At 46.5% G+C, this 26,558-nt stretch overlaps 1 protein-coding gene across 5 annotated transcripts in view; it reads left to right on the top strand.

Moving 5' to 3' along the window:
- The window catches only part of LOC148031092 (Inositol monophosphatase family protein), a 144,800-nt gene extending 127,703 nt beyond the window's left edge, over positions 1-17,097 (top strand). For 2 of the 5 annotated variants that reach the window (XM_087685670.1, XM_087685669.1), the window contains exons 8-9: positions 16,429-16,479; positions 16,607-17,097. In XM_087685670.1, the coding sequence (XP_087541796.1) occupies positions 16,429-16,479; positions 16,607-16,759 (204 nt within the window). In that variant the 3' untranslated portion in view covers positions 16,760-17,097. Of the gene's footprint in view, positions 1-15,736; positions 16,097-16,428; positions 16,480-16,606 lie in introns of those variants that run through there. The other 3 variants (XR_015691977.1, XM_087685672.1, XM_087685671.1) reach the window with 3 other exon arrangements.
- The last annotated feature ends 9,461 nt before the right edge of the window (positions 17,098-26,558 follow it).

Below are 26,558 nucleotides of genomic sequence, written 5' to 3'. Positions count from 1 at the left end.
CCCCCCCCCCCCCCCCCCCCCGCTTAAGAAATACCCTAACACAGAAACATAAACAAAAACCGTACGACAAAGCACAGACTGATAAGAGAACACAGTTAGGGTTAGGGTAACTCAGAGACAATGAATAGAGTGAATAAATGAAGTGATATAACTACTGAATAATACGATACTCATGCAGCAAACACACTATTCAGTGAATGAATATTGAACCTCGAACTCTTGTATCTCAAGGATTAGGGCAGGGGTAATGAGCTGGAGAGTGTGTCGTACTCCGAACGGATCCCGAATTGCAACAAGGCAGCCTCCGGATGTCAAACACCAGCAAACGCAGAAGTGAGAAGCTAGATCTGATGTAGACAGCAGTGAGGAGAGAGAAAGACTAAAAACGCAGGCAGCAGGTGAGAGAAAGACTAAAGACGTAGGCAGGACAGCCTGCAGGAGAGAGAAAAACTAAAAACGTAGGCAGCAGGTCATAGAAAGACTAAAAATGTAGGCAGCAGGACTCTGATGACGTAGCAAGCTGTATGGCAGCAGGTCTGCACAGGAAAAGTAGTCGCCAGACTGAAATCAGCTCCAAACTGCGTGAAGAGGGCTGGAAATCAGGCGCCAACTGATGGAGACAGCAATGGACAGCTTCAGCTGAGATGTCCTCCGTGAACGGGGTGTGGGCAGCAAGCTGAAACACCTGAAATATGCAAAAACGAGATTGAGGAAAGAGTGGAGGGTTGGCTGCCAATTTATAGAAAATTAGGGTTCTAGATCCTCTCCCAGTTAACTCTCTCGATCCGCTCCCCATTTTAGGGTTTTGGCTAAAATAAGCCTAAAATAAGCATGTTTTGGGGCTTTTAAGTGACTAAGTGCATTTTTTAGCACAACACCCCCTCTCAGGCCCAAAATAGGGCTAGAAAATTAGGCCAGCCTAAATTTTGATTTACCCTAAGGCGTCCCACCTCAAAGTAGCCAGGGTATTGGATAAAGGGTGCACGTCGGCCGCCCAGTGGCCTACCAAGACTACAGAGGCGATGGTTATCTTACCAAGGGAGCCCAAGTGATCGGCCCAGAGAGACCAAGGCATCAGACCAAGGGTGCACGTCGGTTGCCCAAGGGCCTGCGAAGTCCTACAAAGGCGGATGGATACAACAATGGACTGTGTTGGTTGTGTTTTGTTTTTTTTTTTTGGTTGGAAAAAGTGTTTTGAAAATATAGAATAAATATAGGGGAAGTGGCCGATTAAGTGACAGATAGGAAAGGATAAAGAGAGTTTTAAACCCAAGTCATTCACAAAACGAGCAAGCCAATCTCTCACACTGACTAGGATAAGTGCCTAAGGATGATAAAAGTGTGTGTGTGCGCCAATCATTTGGTGAATATATGTAGAGGCAAAAAAGATGATGGTGGGCTTTGCAAGACAAGCAAAGCAAGCAAGCAAGCAAGGGTAGGGAAACTGCCTTTTAGGAGAACTGCCATGTGTTATGCCACGAATATGGTGGATCCTAGAGTCGACCACTCCAAAAGACCGAAGAGGGATAAATGCGCACAAATGCATGTTTACATGAACAAAATGCCAATGCATGGGGTAATGCAAAGGGAATGCAAGATGGCATGCTCATGCAATATGCTATGCAACGGTGCCACTTGGACAGTACCCTCGTAAGAGAATTGTTCACTTGTCCAAGTGCCCTTTTACAATCATGTCATCTTGACAGTGCGGATGAAGTTAGAAATGTCCATAATACAATAACAAAGAATAAATGAATGGAATGTCTAAAAAATGTAAGCATCGTCACCGTCACTATCAAGAGTAGAATCCGCCCCCTCTCAAACTGAAAGGGAAAGCAAGAGGGAAGCACCCTCTCCTTGTCAAGTTTAAGAAGTAGGGGAGGGTGTACCCAAGCCGATCCTGGGTAGCAGGTACTGAAGAACCGCTTTGGTCAAAATGTCTGCAAAATTATCTGATGAAGGCACAAACTCTAGGTGAATAGTGCCTAGCTCAACCTGCTCTCTGGAAAAGTGAAAGTGGACTCCCGCGTGCCGTGTCCGTGGTGTGTTGATCGGATTGCCCACAAGGGCAATGCCACTCTGGTTGTCGCAGTAGACAACTGTGGGAGAGTCTCATGGTAAATGAAGGGCCGCCAGTAGACTCCTGAAATAGATAGCATCGGTGGTGCCATCAAAGAGAGCCCGGTACTCAGCCTCGCCCGTGGAAGCCGCCACCGTCTCCTGCTTACGGCTGGACCAAGAAATGGGAGCCGTGTCCAAGGTAAGGAGGTAGCCGCCATGGGAACGCCGGGTGTCAGGATCTCCTGCCCAATCAGAATTAGTGTACCCCTGCAAACATAAACCAGAACCATATGTCAGGCCATAAGAAAAAATACACCGCAAATAACGCAACACACAAAGACATGTAGTCCAATGTGACATCCTAGGTGCTGTGAAATACTGACTAAGTAAGCTAAATTTGGCGTAGTGTGAATTAACAAAAGAAGTTTTTCTACAATAGAGCGATAGGTATGTGCATGTGCCATTTTCATGACTGTCCGGTTCCTACGCTCTACGACTCCATTCTGAGAGGGCAAATTGGTAGAGGTGAGCTGGCGGGAGATACCATCGTTCTGTAGAAACTCAGAAAACTCGTGGGAGATGAACTCACCATCAGTATCACTCATGCAACCAACTGACAACCAGTCTGGTTATAAACCAGCAGCACCCAAGCTTTAAAGTATGTGAAAGCATCGGGCCTATGCTCGAGAAAGTACACCCACATGTATCTAGAATGATCATCCACTATAAAAAATTACAGTGCGCCATTCAAGGCAGCAGTGGATGTTGGTCCACAAAGATCAATATGAATCAATCTAAGAGGCGCCTCAGCTCTATGTGAGGTCTGCTGAGGAAATGGGGTACGGTGCTGCTTGCCAAGCTGACAAGCTTTACAGACATCTCGAGCGAGCTTTAGGCGTGGAGGGCCCTCAACCAGCTCATGGCGTGACAACTCATAAAGTGAGTCATAACCACGACGCCCTAAGCGAAAATGCCAAAGACGCTCATTGTACATAGGCTCTCGAGATATGGCTAAGGCTTGGAAGCTATGGAACACGGAGCCCTCGGTCATTGGCTCGGTCAGAAAGTGTGTCATGTGGTATAGGCCATTAGGCTGTGCGTGCGAGCAATCACTAAACTAGTCAGAGAGTCAAGCATCTCGACTGTGGTAGCTGTAAAGAAAACCGCTCGCCCCAACCGGCAAAGCTGCTGAATAGATAACAAGTTCACCCCAAGCTGAGGGACATGATATATATTGTGCAGCGTAGCCAGATCCGGACCCTTATCAGTGGCAAAGCCGACACAACCTTGTGCTTGAATCTTTTCTTTTTTTTTTGCAATTAAAATGTGGTTGATTATATTACTCAAAAAACTGATTACAATAGAATGCTCATGCTTAACAGACTAGCTGGAGCTGATACAAAGTCACCAATACATCATCTATACAAGCTTCTCAAGGTGGTCTGGGGGAGATGGGGGCAAGAAGCCATGGGGGGGAGGGGGGGTATATTATCAACCGGGGTTGCCTGCCTGCATCACGAAGAACAGACGCTGGCCGCCCCAAGTACGCATGAAGTGACCACGGAGCTCCTGATTGGCCCTGGACTCGCCCTGCACCTGATCCCATCGGCCGTGGAGGGAGTGGATGATGGAGGTCCAGAGCTTTGCTAAGGTCGCATGTGCTGGAAGTCTCTCTCTGGCGAAAGCATCTTGATACCGCGCCTTCCATATATGCCATCCAGTAAGACTCCTATGATCTCCCATACCTCCGAGTGGTCTGTTGTGGGCTCTAGTACTTGGCGGATGGATAGAGCCTCCAGACCGACCACTGCGCACGACCCTGCCTCGATCATGAATATCGTGTCCTGCATCCCGGCCTTATACAAAAGGTGACAGCCCTGGCTGACTGCCTACCAGCAGAAAGCTCCCCATGAGATACACCCAAGGCTGGATGCTATACGGTGAAGGATGCGGCATGCTCCTCTCCACACGAGTTGCACCTCCTCACATGAACAAAGGCAATGCTTTGGGGTTTCCAAAGGCTACTGTGTGTAGTGCTTACAACCTCCCTCTTGTATTTAGGCAAGCCAACTTCCCACCGCCAAGCCTCCATGTGCCACCAGCCATAAAAAATACGACACCCTCCTTGGCCTCTAACTATCCCATAGGTGGCGCCAGAAGGTCCGTTGGAAGGGCTCCATGATGCTGTGCTTGGCCCAGTGCCTATTGCCTGACGGCGCCCAGTCCATGTCCTCCTGCATCAGTACATGTCTACCAATCCTAGTAGTGTACTCTAGGAATCTGGGTGGCTTCTTGGTGAGCGCAGAGGCCGGCCATAGCTACTCTCCTAGATCCCACTCCAACTCATCAAGTGGTCTGCCCTCCGAGATCCAAAGGCGCTACTCCCTGAGCTCCTTCCAGAAAACATAGGGGCCCAGTCGCCATGTTTTCCCCTGAAGGCCCACCACCCGAATCCTCCTTGACAAAAGGGTGGTGATCCCCTCATCCTGCTGCCCTCTGTCAAGGGCCAGACATCCCCCCTCCTGAATGGCAAAGAAATTCCCCTGCGGGGCGCCACCCACTCTACCTGCCACCTAAAGGGGGATGCCTGCTGGTGAAAACCTAGCTGCCCATACCTCCTCGGGCTCTATCGGCTCTCGTATCAGGGGAGCAAGCCACTTCGGAGGTATTGTTGCGTCTATCTCTCTTCTTCTCAATTCCACTCCTCTCTAGCAGCCTGATACTCGTTGCAACACCTCCTCGTCTGCCATCCTATACACCTCCCGCCATGTCCTGATGATACGAGCCAAGCTGGCCTCCCACCCAGCCCACTGGATATGGGAACGCTCACCTATCTGTGTCTCTTCTCGATCTTTGACCTGGGGGTTCCAGATCACCGGCTGACGGTCTATTTCCTCCTGGCAGCTTGGGGGGCTTTCGATTAGGGCCTTACGGAGGCCCTGCCACACGCGGAGTAAGCTGTGAAGGAAATGTGATCTGGGGGGGGTGATCTAGACTGACGTGAAGATCCATCTTAGGGACGGCCTCCACTCACAGCCAAGTCTTGGTCTACAATCCTGAAGGCCCTCCTGCAATAAGACCTTCCAGGTTTGCCCGCCTGGTGTGAGACCGTGGACAACTAGCTTGCCTAAGAGGGCCATACTCTGATACTTTGGGTCTATGAGCCCAAGCCCTCCCTCTGACCTATGTCATATGATGGTCGCCCATGCCACCTTGGCCCTGGAATCCCTGGAACCATCAGACCCTGACCAAAGGAAGTTCCGCACTAGGCGGCGAAGCTGAACTACGCACGATGAGGAGAAACACCAACACGAGGCGATGTACCAGGCCGTCGCTAGAAGGACCTGGTTAACCACTAGGACTCATCCAGCTAGTGAGAGGCAAACCGTGCTCCAGTAGGTCAGTTTTCTCCGAATAGAATCAAGGATAGGAAGAAACTGCTGGGCAGGAATGATGTCGAGTCCCACTTGGAACCCTAGGTATCGGATGGTTTGCCCTCTGCTCGCCCATCTAAATCCCAGGTGGACGCCCCACTCAATGCTGGAGTCTGGGTCTGTGAGGAAACCAACTGACTTTCGCCAGTTGGTTTTCGCTCCCACTTCAAAGCAGAATACGTCAAGAGCCAGCTTCACTCTCTTCAGCATCAACTCATCATCCTCTATGTAGAGGGATGTATCATCTGCGTACTCTGAGTCTAACAACTCAATCTCCTCTCTCACTGGAAGTTGGAGGCCGCGTAATCCGCTCATACGTGACCTGACAAAGTGAGACATCACCTCTGCGAAGAGTAGGAACAGGCATGGGGCCTGGGTGCAGCCCTGTCAAACCGATCTCTCCAGCCGAAACTCCTCCCCTTGCCTTCCGTCTATGAGAACCCTGCTGGTGGCCGATTTGTACAGGTCGGAGACCCCACGAATCCAAGCCTGGGGGAATCCCAACCTCACCATGGTGCCCTCTAGGAAATCCCAGTCCACCCTGTCATAAGCTTTCGCGAAATCCAAGAGTAGTACTGCTAGTCTATGCCCATTGTGTTGAGCCTACTCTGTCACGTCAAAGAAGGTAAATACATTGTCTAGGATGCTCCTATCCTGGACAAAGCCTGTCTGTGTGTCATGGATGATATCTGGAAGCACAGGGCGTAGTCGCCCACCAATCATCTTGGCCAGTGCCTTATAGGCCACTGACAATAAGGTGATCAGTCTCCACTGGGAGAGCTCCAACCGGTCTCCCCCTTTGGGGAGAAGACTGATAAGGCCTGCCGAGAGACTCCTTGGAGTGAAGAAGGCCTTAGAGAGGCCATCCTCCCCCGAGCATTTCTGCCCATCGTATGTATGGAAAGCCTCCTCTAGTTCCTTCTCTGTGAAGGGGGCTAGGAGGGAGCGTCCCATCTCCTCTGTGACGAGGGACAGGATGTGATCCCATATCTGCTGTCTACATCTTTGTCCTCTGCTGAAGCTGTCTCCTATTGGAAGAGGCGCGTTTAATAGTCGGTGGCAATCTCCATTACCTAATCTGGGCTAGAACGGGTCCTCCAATACTGATCCCGAAGGCTGCGTATTTGCTCTCTTGCAGTGTGGGGCTGGTGCACTTGGAAGAATTCCCTGCACATCGTGTCCCCCTTCCGCACCGAGAAGACTGCTGAGGTGCGGAAAGAGAACTCCGAGCGCCTATCCTCTAGGCCAGCAATGGCTGCTCGCACACGCACCTCTTGTGCGTGGAGGGTGGGACCCCTGGTGCCTCCTGCAATAATCTCTACGTGGCTGCAAGGTTCGCCACCTGCCTGGCCTATATGGCTGCCTCTTGGCAGATTCTGGTCGACTCGGCTAGGACCTTTGCAACCTCCTCTTCTATCCGGTCCCTCCTATCCCACTCTTTGGTCCAAATCTGCTCTATCTGTCTCGTCACCTCCTCCCTCCTATAGATTGAGTTAGGGATCCGACAGGATCGTGTGTCTAGGGCGGATGCTGGGGGGTCAAGTGTTAGGAGAACCGGGCAATGATCGGACAACATGGTGCCTGCCAACTACTCAATCTGGCCTCCACGAGAGCCTCTCCACTCTCCCACATAAAACTTGCCCAACCGCTCTAGCAGGACTCCACCTAGCCGCCTGTATCCCCAAGAGAAGTCCAATGACCTCTCCCTCCTATGGAAGGCAAGATCTTTCCAGGCATCACGTGCTTCGACTGCAAGCAAAAAGAACTCCCATGCCTCTTGCTCCCTAGCCATGCCCTGCTTCCAGGTTGTTGAAATTTCCTCCAACAATCCAGGAGTCCACCTCTGGGAGTCTATCTGCGATCTCCACCCAGAACCTGCTGCGTATCCTAACCTCTGTAGGGGATAGACATCGAGGACTCCAATACACGAGTCCTTAATATCCAATCTGATCCATAGAACCCTTCCTGCTACTATCGTCCCGTGGTCTCATACACAGGCGGTGAGATTCGGGCCAAGAGAGGTGCATACGCCTCCACTCCTGCTGCGGGCACCTATGGCATGCTCCCAGTAAGTCTGCGAGCTGCCCGGAAGAACCTTCCCAACCCATTGGGCTTGGGTGGGGGTGAGCTTGTGCTCCTGCAGAAGCAAGATGTTGATCCGTCCGGCAAGGGTAGGTTGCAACTCCTGCCGAACAATCAACTTCCTGGAACCACGTGCCCCACTGTAGTGGAGACTATTCACATTCCAGGATGCAAGGTGTAAGCTCATGGGGAAACCTGTGACTGGCCGAATAGGCATTTGTTTGGTGTGGATGTTGTTGATGAGGAGGAGAAACTATGAGGCATGCAAGTGCGCTTTGCCGCCGGGCTAGATGGTGATCTCCAGTTCCCCATGGTGGCTCTTGGCCCAGACCATAGGGGTGATAGATGCTCCAGGTGATACTATCAATGTATCTATCAGCCATGCTGAGAATCGCGCCTCTGTACACTGGTAGAAACAGGCCGCCTGTGCCGGGGGCCACTCGATCACGTCCCTCGAAGCTCTCCACTATGGAGGGGCTCAAAAGATAATGCTCACGTGTGGGACCTCGGCACTAGCCCACCAGTTAATGTCCATGATGCAACATGGCCATTGTTGTGGAAACAGTGCTAATCCTTCATCTCCCATCCACTGGGAGATGTGATCCACCACCTGACTCTTCAACTCCTCAATCTGTGTAGTCGTCCACTCCCCTAAGTAAGAGGACTGAAGAAAAAAGGCATAGTTTGGTCCATCCGGTGGTGTTAGTAGATGGACCTTGCCGCTCCTTGACTTACGAACCACGAAGATCCCCACCTCTAGTGGTAGTGGGAACTCTCCGCGCTCCACAACTCATAGGTAGGTCCATGGGCCACTGTGGAAGAACTCCTGTGGCAACAGCTGTGCCTGTCTCGGGAAGGTGTGGCGAGTGGTAGGGGCGGATGAGCTGGTGGCTATGTGGGAGGGGGAAGACTATTGGTGCGCGGAGGAGGTAGGTGTGTGTGGCTCATCACCTCCTGTGGGAGGAGTGGGGGTGGGTTTGGGGGGGCTCACCTGACCCGGGTGCGGATCAGGGGGAGTGCTCGGCGAGGGTGTGGTGGGGGAGAAGAGGATGGAGGGATGGTGGGATGGATGGAGATGCATGGCGAGTGTGGAGGGGGGGTGGTGGCCCTGGCAAGGGGGGGCTGTGGGCCAAGGTCAGTGGGGGGGAGGGCATGGGCTGTGGCGGGGGGGTGGGTGAGGGGACTGTGGGAACACAGGTGAGGTTGTCTGTGGCGCGGGTGGAGAACGTGGGGGGCTGTGATCTTGTCGGGTGGGACGGACAGGGGGGGCTGTGGAGTGCTCTGCCGAGGGGGGGTCGCTCACCCGTCTACACCTTGCTGACAAGGCTAGGTCTGAGGAGTTGGCTGCGCCCTCTCTGATGTCTCTGGACCCGTGTGAAGCCGCCAACATCCACATGTGGACCTGTGGGTGGAGTCGCCTTGGCTCCGAAACGCATACAACCTGCTGCCTGATGCCCAAAGTCGTGGTAGTGCAGGCACTGCCCTGGTTGCCCAGTCGCAATCACCTGCTGCCTAAAGGAGTGCATGTCTGCCTCAATCTCTAGGAACTATGGGATATTCTTGACCTCTTTCACTGCCACCCGTACCTTTGGGACTCCTGCTGTTATCATTGCATTCGTGAAAGACGCAGGAAGGCCAGTGCCGAAGAGCCGTCCAAGGTCTTCCACCAACTGACGATACTCGATCACTAGGCTGGGGAAAAGAAGGGTGATCGGGTGCCAAAGAAACCTGTTGTGGAGTGCAAACGCCTCCACAGTAAGGCCACTGTACCAAGGGACCATGTATATGACCCCCTTCGTGGACACATATGGTGAACTGGCAAGTAACTCGTGAGCTGCTTCTGCCAAGCTGAGCCGGACCATGAAGATCCCTTGGCCCAATAGGGCCGCCTCCACAAGCTGCGTTGTGCCAATGCGTAGCGTGGAGTGAAGCCAGTCCCGAAGCTGGGACCTGGCTGGGAAATGTCCTACTACCTAACCATAAATCGTTGTTTCCATTAGCTCCAGCTCCTTAGCTCGGATGGCTAAGAGCTGCTCCTTAGAGAGGACTACGCACAAGGTGTTTGACTGGGGGGCACTCGCTGAGTGCGCTGGCGTCTGACCATAGGTTTCCATTGTGAGTCCCTGCTACCTGTTGTCAACTCCTCCAGCCTGCCACTTGGCACTCAACCTGTTGCATCTTCATCAGCTGGAGCTGTTTTGACCGCTGGACATACTCTAGGCGGCTGCATTTGGTGCTTACTGCATCCATCGCATCATATTCAGCATCATTCTTCATCAACTGATGCTTAGCTGCTGCATTTCATAACCCTTAACTCTAGTTTACTTCGTCAACATCATTATTGGTGGTTTTGCTACACTCATAATCCATGCACTAAGGATGGCACTTTGACACTCCCTCAGCATACTCCCTCGAGAGTCAGTGGTTGTTGGGCAGCTACATTTGTACCTATATTTTATTTCAGCATTTGTCCATTGATTAGATACTTTTCTCCATTTTGTGTTTTGTGTTCTTGTTTGAGCTCATTGTGTTTTAGTCATGCTTGTACATAGTGTCTTTCTTGGCGAACCCTAGCATATATTCACATTTTATGCTGTTGCTGAAGATTTATTTCAACGAGTTTTTGCAATCTTATTTCATTCTTTTCTTGGTTTTCCACCTCACGAGTAGAGCACAAGCATATGGATACTTGTGGTTGCGATACTTAGTGGGCGGCTTTCTAATAAGATAAAGTGTCTAGATTGTTCTGTTTGTTTGTGATACCATGCTGGTAGGCCAGGTGTCACTGTACTGCTCTAGGTGGCAATAATTCTCTTTGTAGGGGCTTGACTCAAAAATTGAGTGGCATCAAAGCCAGAGTTTCAGTGGTATTAGAGCAGAAGTTCTTCCTTGAACCTTGAAAGGGGAATGAAGTAGATGGAGGGCTAGTTGGGAAATCCTGATGGGCATGTAATTTGTGTATCTGTATTGTCACAGTATGCAATGTTTTCTGAATTATAAATCTGATAAAGCAATACATGTGTCTTAAGACTTGCATGACCAAACATGTGGAACAAAACAAGTAGCTGTGTGGAATCTTTTTTTTTTGCAAATAAAATGTGGCTAATTATATTACTTCAGAAAAAACCTGAATACAAAGAAGTGTGCATGCTCAACAGACTAGCTGGAGCTGATGATGAGTCACAGATATATCAAGTATACAAGCCTCTCAAGGACCATGGTCTAGGGGGGATGGGGGCAAGAAGCCATGGAGGGGGAGTGTATCGCCATTTGGGGCTGCCTGCCTGCATCGTGAAGAACAGGTCCTGGCTGCCCCAAGTGCATATGAAGTGAAAACGGAGCTCTTGACAAGCTCGAGACGCGCCCTACACCTGGCACCATCAGCTGCGGAGGGAGTGGATGATGGAGGTCAAGCTCTGCCAAAGCCGTCTATACTGAAAGTCTCTCCCCGCCGAAAACCTCCTGACACCGCACCTTCCAGATGTGCCATCTAGTAAGACTTCCTACAATCTCCCATACCAAAAAGCGGTCTACTGTGGGCTCCAGTACTTGGCGGATGGGTAGAGCCTCCAAGCCGACCACTACGCACGACCCAACCTCAATGATAAAGTTGTGTCCTACATCCCAGCCTCATACAAAAGGTGACGGTCCTGGCTGACTGTCTACCAACAAAAAGCTCCCCATGAGATGTATCCAAGGATGGGTGCTATATGGCGGAGAATGCAGCTTGCTCCTCTCCACACGAGCTGTGCCGCCTCACATGACCAAAGACGGTGCTTTGAAGTTTCCAAAGACTGCTGTGGGGAACATTTACTATCTCCATCCTTTTGCATCTGGGCTAACAAACTCCCCACCGCTAGGCCTCCATGTGCCAACAACTAAAGGAAGTACGATACCCTCCTTGGCCTCTAGCTGTCCCATAGGCGCCGCCAAAAAATCCGCCGGAAAGCATCCGTGATGCTGTGCTCTGCCAAGTACCTACTACGTGACGGTGCCCAATCCCTGTTCTCCTGCATCAATACGTGTTTGCCAATCCTAGCTGTGTACTCCAAGAACCTCGGTGGCTTCTTGGCAATCGTAGTGGCCGGCCATAGCCACTCTCTAGGGTCCCACTCCAGCTTATCAAGTGTCCTGCTTTCCCATATCCAAAGGCGCCACTCCCGAAACTCCTCCTAGAACACATAAGGGTACAAACGCCATGTCTTCCCTTGAAGGCCAACCACTCGAATCCTCCTCCACGGAAGGACAACCATCCCGTTATCCTATTGTCCTCTGTCAAGAACCAAACGCCCCCCCTCTTGTACGGTGAAGAAAGTTCCATGTGGGGCACTGCCCACTCTACTTGCCACCTGTAGGGGGATACCTGTTGGTGAAAACCTAGTGGCCCATACCTCCCTAAGCTCTACCGGCTCTTGTATTGGGGGGTCAAGCCACTCCTAAGGTATCGCAGCGTCAATCTCCCTTCTCCTCAACTCAACTCCTCTCTGGCAACCTAATGCTCACTGCAACACCTATCCTGTACACCTCTTGCCATGTCCTGATGGTACGAGCCGGGCCGACCTCCCAACCAGCCCACTAGATGTGGGGGTGCTTGCCAATTTGAACCCCCTTCCGATCTCTGGCCTAGGGATTCCAGATCATTGGCTGGCGGTCTATCTCCTCCTGACAACCTAGGGAGCTTTGAATAAGGGTCTTACAGAGGCCCTGCCACACACGAAGTAGGCTGTGAAGGAAGGAGGATTTGGGAGGCGTGATCTAGGCCGTCATGAAGAGCCATCTCAAGGACGGCCTCCAATCACCGCCAAGCCTCGGTCTACACTCCTAGAGGCCCTCCTACAATAGGATCTTCCATGTCTACCCTCCTGGTGTAAGACCGTGGACTACTAGCTTGCCCAAAAGGGCTAGACTCCGGTAAGTCAGCTCTCACTGAATAGAGTGGAGGTTTGGAAGAAACTAATGGGCAAGAGTGATGTGGAGTCCCACATGGAACCCAAGGTAACGGATGGTGTGCTGCCCTTTGCACACCCATCTAAATCCCAAGTGGACGCCCCACTTCGTGCTAGAGTCCGGGTCCGTAAGAAAACCAACTGACTTTCGCCAATTGATTTTCACTCCCGTTGCAGTGCAAAACACCTTGAGAGCTAGTCTCACTCTCTCCATCATCAACTCATCATCCTCTATGTAGAGTGTTGTATCATTTGCATACTCTGAGTCTAGCAACTCTGTCTCCTCTCTCACCAAAAGTCAGAGGCCATGTAACCTGCTTACACATGACCTGAGGAAGTAAGACATCTCCTCTACAAAGAGTAGGAACAGATATGGGACCAGAGGGCAGCCCTGCCCGACCGATCTCTCTAGCCAAAACTCCTCCCCTCGCCTGCCACCTATGAGAACCTTGTTGGTAGCCTGTCTGTAAAGTGCCGAGACCCTGCGGATCCATGCCTGGGGGAAGCCTTGGGGGAAGCCCAACCTCACCATGGTGCCCTCTAAGAAGTCCTAGTCAACCTTGTCATAGGCTTTCTCGAAATCTAGGAGTAATACCGCCAATCCTTGACCACTGTGCTAGGCCCACTTTGTCGCCTCAAAGAAGGTGAAGATATTGTCTAGGATGCTCCTATCCTAGACAAAGCTTGTCTGTGTGTCATGAATGATGTCTAGAAGCACAGGCCGGAGTTGCCTACCAATCATCTTGGCCAGTGCCTTATAGGCCATTGACAATAGGGTGATTGGTCTCCATTGGGATAGCTCCAACCGGTCTCCCCCTTTGGGGAGGAGATTGATAAGACCTACCAATAGACTCCATGGCATCCGTCTTGAGCTGAAAATCTCGTGGAAGGCTAACAATAGGGGGCCCTTCACCACCTCCCAATAGGTAGTGAGGAAGGCCTTGGAAAGGCTATCTTCTCCCGGGCATTTCTGCCCATCTTGTGCATGGAAAGCCTCCTCTAGTTCCTTCTCTGTGAAGGGGTCGAGAAGGGAGCATCCCATCCCCTCTGTGACGAGGGACAGGATGTGATCCCAAACCTACTGTCTGCATCGTTGTCCTCTGGTTGAGGCTATTTCCTATTGGAAAAGGTATCTGTAGTAGTCAGTGGCAATCTCCATCACCTTATTTGCGAATCCTCCCATACTGATCCCAGGGGTTGCGTACCTGCTCTCCTGAGGTGTGGGGCTGATGCACTTGGAAGAACTCCCTACACATCATGTCCCCCTTCTATGTCCAAAAGGCTGCTAAGGTGCGGAATGAAAACTCCAAGTGCTTGTCCTTTAGGCCAGCGAGGGCCGCTCGTGCGCGGACCTCCTGTGCCTGGAGGATGGGATCCCCTGGTGCCTCGTGTAGGAGTCTCTATGTGACTGCTAGTTCCTGCCAGAGTGCTCTCTCCTCCCAACTTTGTTGCCTGGCCTGTAGGGCTGCCTCGTGACAAATACTGCTCAACTCAACTAGGGTCTCTACAACCTTCTCTGCGATCCGGTGCCTCCTGCTCCACTCCCTAGTCCAAATCTGCTCAATCTGACTCCACCTCCTCTCTCCTATAGATTGAGTCAGGGATCCAACAGAATCGTGTGTCTAGGGCAGAGGTTGGGGCATCAAGTGTCATGAGAACCGAGCAGTGATTAGACAAAGTGGTGCTTACCAACTACCCTACTTGGCCTCCGCGAGAGCATCCCCACTCTTCCATATAAAATCTATCCAACCGCTCCAGCGAAACTCTGTCTAGCCACCTATATCCCCAAGAGAAGTCTAGCGACCTCTCCCTCTTGTGGAAAGCAAGGTCTCTCCAAGCATCGTGTGCTCCAAGCATCGCGTGCTCCAACTGCCAATAGAAAGACCTCCCATGGCTCCTGCTCCTCCTTAGCCATGCCCTAGTAATTTTTGCCTCTGCCCTGCCGGTCCTCTAAGGCCTCCAGGTTGTTGAAGTCTCCTCCAACAATCTAGGAGTCCACCTCTGGGACTCTTGCTGCAATCTCCACCCAGGACCTGTTGCGTGCCCTAATCTTAGTAGGGACATAGACATTGAGGACTCCAAGGCACGAGTCCCCAATGTCGAATCAGATCCAAAGAACCCTCCTTGTCACGATCATTCCGCGGTCCCGTACACAGGCGATGAGGCTCGGGCCAATAGAGGTGCATACGCCTCCACTCTTGTCGTGGGCACCGATGGCGTGCTCCCAGTAAATGTGTGAACTGCCTAGGCGGGAGTGAGCTTGTGCTCCTGTAGAAGTAGGATGTCGATCTGTCTGGCGAGGGCAAGTTGCAACTCTTGCCAAACAATCAACTTCTTGGAACCACGTGCCCCACTGCAGTGGAGGCTGTTCACATTTGAGGATGCAAGATGTAAACTCATAGGGAAACTTGTGGCTGACCGAACAGGCATTTGTTTGGTGTGGAAGTTGTTGACGAAGAAAAAGAGCTATGGGGCATGCGGATACGCTTTGCTGTGGGCCTGGATGGTGAACTCCATTCCGCCATGGTAGCCCTCGGTCGGACCACGGGGGTGATAGATGCACCTGGTGGTACCACTAGAGCATCTACCAACGAGACTGAGAGGTGTGACTCTGTACACTAGTAGAAACGGGCCGCCTATGCCAGGGGCCACTCGATCACATCCATTGGAGCTCTCCATTGCGGAGGGGCTCAAAAGATAATGCTCAAATGTGGGACCTTAGCTCCGTCCCACCAATTTATGTCCATCATGCAACCTTGCCACTATTGGGAGAAACATTTTGAATAGTTTTGATTAAATCTAAAAAAATTTTGAGCTGTAATTCTGATTTTTTGAAAAATAGCCATTTGACCAATATTAGCCACTTAAATCATTCCTGCCATTGCCTCATGCACAACGGAACACTTTTGCTCTTGAGGTGCCATCTTTCACTGATGGATCTTTTTGTGTGCATTTTTTTTCATTGAGGTCTACATGCTCATCTTCTAGGGTTTCCCCATTCTCCAAACATGTTTTTGAGAAATATGCAAAACGTCAAATGGTATTGCCAACCAGTCGTCAACTCTCTCATCTCCTTTTGTTGAACATCCTGTTTTCTTTCCACTCCCCATAACATCTTAATAAATATAGGAAAGCCAAGGATCAAGAACAACATCAAGTGAGATTTTGAATATGGTGTTGAACCTATCTAACCCATATGCATGATCGATACAGACTATCATCCTTATTCACAAGGCTGGAGAAACCAAGGATAATAGATTGGACTGGTGATGCAAAATGTTTTGGAGCAGTTTTGAAGGCTGTGGTGAACACATGCAAAATTTGGAAAACTGAACATTGTATACAGGATCATAGATTGGACCGGTGATGCAAAATCTTTTGGAGCAGTTTTGAAGGCTGTGGTGAACACATGCAAAATTTGGAAAACTGAACATTGTATACATGTTTCAAATTCTAGATCCACAAGGATGGAAAATGTAGCTCTTTTTTAGTGCCATAAAACTTTCTCCAGGATTATACTCCATACAATTGCTGCGCTTTATCTTAAATGCGAACAACTTCAATGTTAAAAAAATCAATTTAGCAATTTAGCACGTTTGAATTTTATATATGTTTCTCCCAAATATTTTACCGCAGAAATGATATTGGGTAATTGTGCAAGCATACAAATGATCTTACATTAATTTTCATGCTGCTTGTCTTACAATCACTGATTGAAGAGGGACTGCTGCATCCATAAATGTTTTTCTCTTTCTTCATGCTGCTTGTCTGTACAAGAACCTTGATCTTATCTTAATCTTGTCTCATGATCTAAAATAGACAACTTTCAATGGATAACTATAACACTTGCATGAGAATAACCAACTGTCAGCAAACATCCATTTCTCAAACTCTGTTTTCTACAGGTTTGGGATCATGCAGCTGGTGTGATATGCATTTCAGAAGCTGGGGGAAAGGTTAGGATATTTTAATACTCTGCTTTTAACTTACTGCCCTTGGCCTGACCTGTTCACAGAATCATTTTTATGAATTGTAATACGAATAGTGTCAAGATTGATTGTTTATCTTCTCAAAAAACTGCAGGTTACAGATAAATATGGTACAGATTTGGAAAAGTATGTGTGCAGGGGAGAGACTAAATTTGTCCCAGGAGGTGGTAGCATACTGGTGACAAATGGTCACTTGCATGCAGCAATTTTAGAGGGCATGGGGAGGGAGATGGGGCGCAAGCTGTGACATTCAAGGGCAGATGTGTATGGGCTTTAGGCCGGTTGCACACTGCTTTAGCCATGTTCACATAAACTTTCAAATGTTGCTTAATGCATGTCCACATTGTCTACATGTGGCCTGTTTGGACTTCCATGGGCGTAGCCTTAGCAATGATTCTTTTTCATTTATTAGCATTGCCCATTAGGGGGATCTAGCAAGGAAAGGGGGGAAAATATCCCCCACATAACTAGCATTTTGCAGGATTTTTAATCTCCTTTTTCTTTTTGTATGGGCTTGATATTGTCTTTATCAACCATCAAAATTAGCACAAAAAGAAAAAAACCTGCTTGATTGTTTGTTAAGGAGAAAAGGAAATCTCATCATCCGTTTTGAGATAAAAATTTCTTGATTCAGTTTTCAGTTACCTCTTTCTAGTGCCTTTTCAGTATTTTAGTAGTTTTACTTATTTGTTGTTTCCTAGCTAGATGTTTCCTTTTAGATTACGGTTTCTCTATTCTACTTGGATAACATGATACTTCCTCTTGAATTTTTGGATGTATCTATTATTGTCTCATAACCTAATTTGACCTTTTGTATTTATATTAATCACAAGAGAAATCAAGAGTCATGGTAGAGTAGCAGAAGAAATAGTTGCATGCCAAGAAACTAAATCCTCCCAAGGTAGAAGGCCAGCATGTTGAATAAGATCCAATTGCCAATGGAGAAGACCCATGAGCCAAGCAATATGACAAAATCTTGGAGGCGGAATTGAAGAGGAAGGCATTTCAGGTGACCAACTTGTGCCAACAGCCCAAAATTCAAGAAAATGAAACATAATATTCACATATGGTTGTGCGAAAGTGGGATATTTTGCCTTACCAAAGACCCAATCAAAGGGACGATGCAAAGCTCTCACCACAACTCTCTAAATGTTAAACAAAAAAGAGTAGATTTTCTTGGCTAGCAAGAGGGAATAAATCTATGGCAGGAAGATTTCACATGGGTAGTACAAAAGAAACCATTCAAAATACAATATCTGGAAAGAGTCGAGGTGAGGGGCATGCCACCTATCATCACTATGTAAAAAAACTTTGCATTTGAATGAAGCCTTATTAAGACACCCTTCCATAAGATTACATTTCTACCATGCCTTGCTTTTACGCAAACACCAAACAACATTGGTTTAGTTACCAACCAATGGTGGTCTTTGATATAAGCTAATGTATCTAGTCAATTGAAGCATCCTCTAAACTTAGGTGACCAATAAGATTCCAATTATGGTAAGAATGATCAAAATGATGGGCATGAAAGACTTGTTAATTCTATGATTGCATTATGATATTTCCTTATAAGTCATAGTATCCATGAGGGATCTAGAAAACCCATCTAGATATATGGAAAGACATCAGTACATTGTGAGATGATAAGGTCGCATTTGCAATGGAGACCGAGCCCAAATGTTCCATTTGATTGAATTTGGGACGTCCGTCATTTTATTTTGCTACTCAAAAGATAGCCGAGAGACAGTCAACAACTCAATTTGCAAGAAGTTAGTATGTGATCTAGCCTCTACTTGATGCCAATTCACCATCTGAAGAATAGACTCTATTGGATCACCAAAACCAATGAAGGAGTCAAAAGCTAGGAGTGAATGTGAAGTATATGTCATCATGAGCCTTGAATTTTAGTACTACCATATACGAGTCCTTGGCCTTTAAAAAAATAGCAAATAATAGAAACCAAAGGTTGATGACCATCACACAAGTCTTGAAATAGTAACCAATGGATAGCAACCATGCGAGTCTCATCCAAAACAACCCTAGCACTTATGCTTTTGGGAGTATAAATATGGCTCTAAGAAATTCGAGAAGTATTGGCATATGCATAATCATTTTTTTATAGTATGAAAAGGATGTCTGATAAGGTTATCCAAACTACTCTTGGCCCAAGGTAAAACTAGCAAAAAATAGGTAAGCATAGGTAGCATGATAATCCTTGCTACTTTGCGGTGCACATGAAATGGCTAGGCCTTAGATTTTCAATAAATAAAACTATCTTATAACTTTTGAGAGATTCATTGCAACAATTGTTTAGGTTGAACATCAACACCCATAGGGTAACCTAGTGTCATGAATCGTGTGGTGGGGGACTTACTTGAGCTATTGTATTGAACACACATAATATAAATAAGAGGAAGCTCACTCAAGAGCACAAGAAGAGAAATGGAGGTCGAAACATTTTCTTATTTGTTTTCTTCTTTCTTTCTTTCATACAATGTAATGTATACAAAGTATAGATAATATATAATTTAAAGGAAAGTGGTCTACTAAGTCAAACAATACATAATTGACTGTACTAAATTAATTGGTGCTATATGCCAATTGTGGGCAGGTGTAACAAACTAAATATAGTAAGTGATAAGTCACTAGCTATGCAAGGATTATAATGACCACCACAAGCATACTAAGTATAGATATGCATACCCATCTAATGAGGTAGTCCATGATCAATGTTTACGTGTGTTAAGCGTACTATCTCAACAATCCCCCTCAAGCTTAACTACATCTTTGCAACTTGAAGTTAACTTGAAAATTTTTGGAACTTCTTTGTATCCAATCTCTTTGTGAAAATGTGAGCTATTAGATCTTGTGTGCTACATAAACTAAGTTGATTTCTCTTGCAAGTACATTCTCTCTTAGAAAATGGTAATGCACTTAAATGTGTTTTATCCTAGTATGGAACACTGGATTCCTAGCTAACTATATACTACTCATGTTGTCACAATGAATGACAAGTAGACTATCTTCTTACACATCCAAGTCACCCAATACTTTTTGCCACTATATCACCTCACATGCTACTATAATACCTCTATACTCAATCTATGTACTTGATAAAGCAACCATTGGTTGCTTCTTACTACTCCAAGTAACTACTACACTAACAAGAAAAAACATAAATCCATTGGTCGGTCTTTTATTAAACTTCCTAACAGCCCAATTTGTATCTATGTACCCAAATAATTGCACATCCTTATCTGCCTCATAAAAAATTCTATAATATAAGGTGAACTTCAAATACCTCAATACATGTCTAACTACATCCAAATGATGCTTCGTAGGTATGCACATAAACTAACTCTTTTCGGCCCTCTCCTCCCTCCCTTGCCCTTAAGGCCTCTTTTAGTGTGATTACTTACTTGTTTATGATGGCCATCACTCTTACTCGCTCCACCCTATAGACTACAAATGCAATCTTTTCTTCCTTGAGCTTCTTATTGCACATGGCCGAAGGAACCGAAGTGGTTGATACTTCTAAGTAGGATATATTTGGCCCTTTGCATGATTCTGCGTTGATTGTTGCTATTCTATTGGCCTCTTTGTTCCTAAAAGGGGGGCTTCTTCATTGGGTGCAAGTGCGATCTCTTGGGCTTTGCTAACTAAGTACTCCACCTAGGCCATGATGTTGCTTTCATTGACTCCCCCTTCCCCAGTTCCGTGCGTTGGGGTATTTGTTGGTACAGCCATGATAGGTGGGATTAGGTGCAACAGGGATTTACCCTTGCCTTCCCACACCAGTCTTGGTCCCACTTCTTCAACTACTGTGCTCGCATCTTGCACATCCTCCCGTGCTGGGCTCACCATTGCCAATTCCTAAGATCGGGAGGGTTGTTTCATGGATCTCTGAATGGCCAGGGTAATCTCCTCCTCCTCTTGTTGCCTTAGTCATTCTTCCCTCTCTTCTTGCATTTTCCTAAGCTCTTCTTCTAGTCTCTTTGATTCCTCCTCCACCCTTTGCAGATCTCTGTTTTCCTTGGAGGTGGATCGAGTTCTTATGGGGATTTTGAAAGTGGTCTTTTTTCTCTCCCCTTGGCTTGACAATTCTTAGTCTTGTTGCTCACTAATTGTGCTCTCCGCTCAAGGCTTCTTACTATTGAGATAGTTGGTCATTCTTCTTTTCATTAGCAACTCTCTCCATATTTTCATGCTATTCCTTGTGGACTTTGTCTTCCCCATGTTCTCCTGCTAAAAGTGAAATGTTTAGGTTTGCTGGGATAGGAGAGCAATGCTCCTCTCCGATTGGTGACGGCTTTGAGGTCTCCTCTACTGCTATATCCTCAAGCAAGGCTACGCAGTAAGAGGGGAATAATACAGCTCGAAGAAGATGTCTTGCCATGGCAATGCGGTCAATCCCTGTGTTGATGTCGAAGAATAAGGGTGGCAGGCCATCCTCATAGGGAGTCGGTGGCTGCTGTAAGAGCTTGACTATGAGGCGGAGATAATTGCAAGTGACTATGAAGGCAGGATCGGGGCAATTTGAGTAGAGTTTAAGGAAACTGTCAAAAGAGGGTAGCAGATCACGCAACTGGAAGTGATAGATATCACTCTCATGCAGAGCATTGATATTGGGAATTTTGGGAAAGTTATGCCTGCCATGCTTCTCAGCATCATAGTTTCTGCCTTGCTCTACCCTTGCTAAAAACCATCACTATCCGAACATTGCTAATGGTGAGGTGAATGCACTACAAGTCATAGTCGACATTGTAGTGCACTTGTTTTTTGAATGTGCATCCTAGTAATGATTCCTTACTAGCGGCCTTGGCGTTAGGCATCATGTAGAAGATCATAGGAAGGCTTTTAGTCTTAATAGAGAACGCTATTTTGCAATTTCCCAGGAGTGAGTAGGACTACCCCACCAAACGGACTGAGTCTTACATTAGTAGATTGCAACTGGGGTTGACCAATGAGAGTCCAATGATTATGTGTAAAGGTATTATAGTCATCTCCCTTGTTAATGAGTGTATCAAAGGTATATGTGGTATGACTAGGGATCGATATGTGCAGGTATGCAGGTGCCACTTCTTTCTCATCCTCATCCTCAATCTCAGTGATGGTGGCTAGTCTTACATTTATAGGCCAGTCCAGCATTGGAGACTTGTGTGGTGGGTGTGCTAGTGTTTGTCGATTATTAGAGCTCTTGGCCATCATGCAGAGTGGTATTGATGGTGAGACCCTACTCTTCGGCTGAGATGGTGTAACTTTGTGGGACTCATTGACTGCCCTGGCAGCCTAATTATAATCTTCCTCTTCATCTGAGAATGGTAGATCAATGGTGGCTAGCACATGCATCCAATCCCGCTCATCCTTGGGGCAAGGGATATACTTTGTTAGTGGCCCATAGGAATTACTAACTTGTGAGTCTCCTTTCAACATAGCGCAGATGGCATCTAGGTCGACCGGAGTGGTCTTATAAGTATTCATCTTGACTCTTATGGCTTCCGATCTATTGCCTAAGAACATTAGACCGTTGCCCCAGTCTTGTATCACTCGTGTGTTTCACATCCACCAGGGCCGACCTAACAGGATGTCGTAGTCTACTCCCTTCATGACTATGAAGTTCACTGAGAACTGGAATCCCACTATCTTCAAGGGCCAATCTTTCAATACCCCAAATGACCTAACTCTCACTCCGTTGGCTAGCATGACATTACACCTTGTGATCTTCACAGATGGGTTACTCCAAGTCTGCAAAATTGTATGGCTGAGTACACTTACAGTGCAACACACACTTTTCCCGATCCTTTCATGCAGGTGATGGCCACTCTAGCTAGTTTATTCTGGTCTCTACAGCATCCTAGACGTGTGGTCTAAGGGGTAGTCGATTTTGTCAATTAGTCCGGGTCTCCATCAGGCTAAGCGACTAATGGTCGGTGATAATAATCTTTCCTAGATGACCATTAGGTCGTGATTCGTGAGTCTCATGGCCCTATGAGCTGCTCTACGCTTTTGGAGGCCTACAAGGGTGTCATCTAGTCCGGGTTTAGTCTCTATCTACCCTGGGGTGGGTCCAATTTGCCAAAATCTGGATTCTGTATAGTCTATTTGAATGACAATGTCCGCCTATTCGAGTCTGAGTGGCCTATTTGAGTCTGAGTGGTCTGTCTGAGTCCGAGTGGCTTGTTCGAGTCCTAGTGGCCTATTTGATTCCGAGTGGCTTGTCCGAGTCCAAGTACGCCTCCAGGGTCAAATGGATAACCATCAAAATAGTCATCACAACCATAAGTTCCCTTTGTAAAAAAATATATCCCATCATTGCCTCCCATGTCAAATGGAAAACCATCCATGGGATTATAAAACTCCTCATGGTTTTCCTCTTCATGGTCATGCATCTCTTCAAGAGTGGATGGGCTCTCAAGTTAAAATACATTGCCTTCATTTGCTTCAACATCCAAATCTTCCTCAAAGATCATGCTTTCGCCTTATGATCGGGAGACTATTTCTCTCCACATTTTGAAGCATAGTCCCTTTGCATACATATCCTTCAGCTTGTCATTGGAAACATGTTTGCCTTGTACTAAAGAAACTAAAGGTTTCCCACCAATTTCAGTCCTTTTTTCATCTAATCTATTTTCAACATTAAACCTGAAATTAGTGCCTTGTTTTGAGCCATAAAAGGTAAAAAATGAAGAGATCTTGCTGTAGGTATTTGATTGCTTTCCTCCTTGTTGAGAATCAATATTTGTCTGCGCAAAATTAGCAGTTATCCTAGTGGACTAGTTTGGCTAAAAATGATGCCATGTTCTTGGCTAAAAATCCTTGTACTTTTGACCATAGCTTTTAGCCAATTGTATGGCTTCTTGTAAGGAGGAAGGTTTCATGGCTCCCACTTCCGAAGATAGAGAATATTCAAGCCCAAATATGAATTTGTTCAGCTTAGCATTGTCAAATACCATAGCTTTTAGCCAATTGTATGGCTTCTTGTAAGGAGGAAGGTTTCATGGCTCCCACTTCCGAAGATAGAGAATATTCAAGCCCAAATATGAATTTTTTCAGCTTAGCATTGTCAAATACCCCATCAACATACATAGAGAGGTTAAGGAATTGGTTAGAATAGTCTCTAACGGATAATCCCCTTTGTTCAAGAGCATACCACTTCTTTTCCAACCTCTCTTTTTCGATAGGAGATACAAATACTTTGATCATTGCTCTTTTTAGTGCTTCCCATGTCAAGAACTGATGATCAATCCTTGGCATGTACCACCACCAAGTGTGTGCATATCCCTCCAAGTGTAGGGCTGCAATCTTGACCTTAGCATTTTTCGATCTAGGATATAAAGAGAAATACAATTCAAGTTTGTCAAACCATTATTCTAATTCAGTTGGGGATGGAGTATCGCCCTTGAAATTAGAAATGGTAATCTTCTCCTTGTATTTCCCCTCAAATTGATGAGGTTGACCATTATAGTATTGCTACCCATAAGTATTTTCACCAAATGAATTTTGCCTTTGAGTATCATTGCTTCATGTTCCATGAGCATATGGCTATTGCTATCCATGAGGGTTTCCGAATCCAGGTGGTTGATTATATTGTCCTTGTGGTGGGTAGCTGAGAGAAAGGATCACAGGAGATTGAATATTTGTTGTGGAATTTAGTTGTGGTTGTTGTCCACTAATTTGATGAGGCCAAAACTAAATAGAATGAGGACTTTGCTTAGAAGGTTGATTATAAGCATGATTATTGTTGACATGCTGCTACTGTCAATAATCGTGTGGTGGGAGACTTGCTTGAGCTGTTGCACCAAACACACATTGTATACACAAGAGGAAGCTCACTCAAGAATACAAGAAGAGAGATGTAGGCCAAAACATTTTCTTGATGATTTTTTATTCTTCTTTCACACACTATATAATGTACACAAAGTATAGCTAAGATACAACATAAAGAAAAGTGGCCTATAATGTCAAACAATGCATAACAGACTACACTAACTGAATGGCGCTATATCTTTGCCAGTTGTAGGTAGGTGTAATAAACTAAATATAATAAGTGATAAGCTAATGGCCATGTGAGTATCATAATAACCACCAACGTGCTAAATGTAAACGTACGGACCTATCTTGCCACAAGCGGTCCATCATCAATGTCCACACGTGTTGAGCTTTCCATCTCAACACTCCCCCTCAAGCTCAACTCTATCTCTGCAACTCCAAGTAAGCTTCAGGACTTTCGAAGCTTCTCTGCACCCAATCCCTTTGTTAAAATTTCAGCTATCTAATCATGTGTGCTAACATATATTAAATCAATCTCTCCTGCAAGTACCTTCTCTCTCACAAAGTGGTAGTGCACCTCAATGTGTTTTGTCCTAGCATTGAACACTGGATTCCTAGCTAGTTGTATGATACTCATGTTGTCACAATGAATGGCAATGGACCATCTCCCTACACATCCAAATCACCTAATAACTTTTGCAGCCATACCACCTCACATGTTGCCATAGTGGCACCTCTATACTCAACCTCCTCTGTACTCAATAAAGCAACTGTAGGTTGCTTTTTGTTGCTCCATGTAACTGCTGCACTGCCAAGGAAAAACATGAATCCATTAGTAAATCTTTTGTTTGATATGCTACCATCCCAATCTACATCTGTGTATCCAAAAACATGTACGCCCTTACCATAAAAAATTCCATAATGTAAAGTGGACTTCACATACCTCAATATACGTCTAACTGCATCCAAATGAGGCTTTCTAGGCATCTGCATAAAGTGACTGACAAGGCCAACAGCATGGCTCAAGTCTGGCCTTATGATAGTCATGTAAATCAAACTCCCTACTATCCTCCTTAACATAGTAGGGTCTTCTATCTCATCTCCAACATCGGGAGTGTGTTATTTTTGCAAGCTTTTGATTTCGTGCTTTTGTAATTGAAATTGATTTTTCAAGCTTTTTCAAGCTTGCAACAAGACGTATAGTATCTAGAATTAAGGAAGCTGCCATACAAAATTCTAGAAATTTTCCAAGATTGCTACAACCAAAACTTCTGCATCACCCAAAAAGAGTGCAATATCTAGAAATAGTATGGGCAACCTTCCTCAGTGAGCAATGGAGAACTTCTGTATCTCCCAAAAAGAGTACAATATCTAGAAATTTTCCAAGATTGCTACACCCTAATCTTTTTGCAATAAAAAGGACATGCCACACCCTACTGATGTGAGCATGATGACGAGTGGCCCAAAACAATGAATGAGTTATGCTTATTTTTGGGCTTTCCACATGACAGGGCATATCTTACATGATTGCCCTAACACAAAGGCAAGGTTAATGGGAGTTAGTACATGCTGATGTATAACCATGTGCTCCTTAGGTCGAAGGCCAAGTATGTGTAGGTACACATAATGCATATGTTTGCAAGCAAGAAATGCCTTTTGGGTAGATTCTCTTCTTTGAAAATCAGGACACCTGCACCTAGGCTCTTCTTTGATGTGCACATCATAACAACTCTTTGTCAAGACTCGAAATAATGAATGTTGGATGCAACTCCAGAATTCACAAGAGAGTGGATTGATATCCATGATGAGAATACCATGTATTCTCCAACATTATGTGAGAGGAACTTGATGGCATGGGAGGCAAATGTTTGTCCTTGGTGGCTCAATTACCCTATGGGAGTTATCCCTAAGCAAGAGAAAAATGTGTATAAGAGTAAATACTTTAACCCATGTAAAGCATGTTGTTGCTTTTGTAAAATTACTTTTTATGCTCTTGCATGAGGGTTTAAAGGTTGAATCATGCTTGTAGGGTTCATGGAGGAGGTTCCTGCGGCTTGTGATTCACTTGCCATGTCCATTGTTGTAGAAGAGCAAGCAACTATAGGTATTGAGGATGCAGAAGGAAGTACTCATGCCATCAAAGCTCACAATGATACTACACAAGCCACCCAAGGTACTCATGATAATGTGCAGGCTACTCAAGCTACCATTGGGGCCACTACTACACCTCTTACCAGCCCCAATGACAAGAGAGGCAAAGGGCTTATGAGCCAACC

Source organism: Lygodium microphyllum, chromosome 9, assembly GCF_053477565.2.
Source record: "Lygodium microphyllum isolate KBCC chromosome 9, Lygodium_microphyllum_v1.1.10, whole genome shotgun sequence".
Classification (NCBI taxonomy): Eukaryota; Viridiplantae; Streptophyta; class Polypodiopsida; order Schizaeales; family Lygodiaceae; genus Lygodium; species Lygodium microphyllum.
The sequence above is the reverse complement of the archived record's forward strand: the minus strand, read 5'-3'. Positions and strand labels throughout refer to the sequence as shown.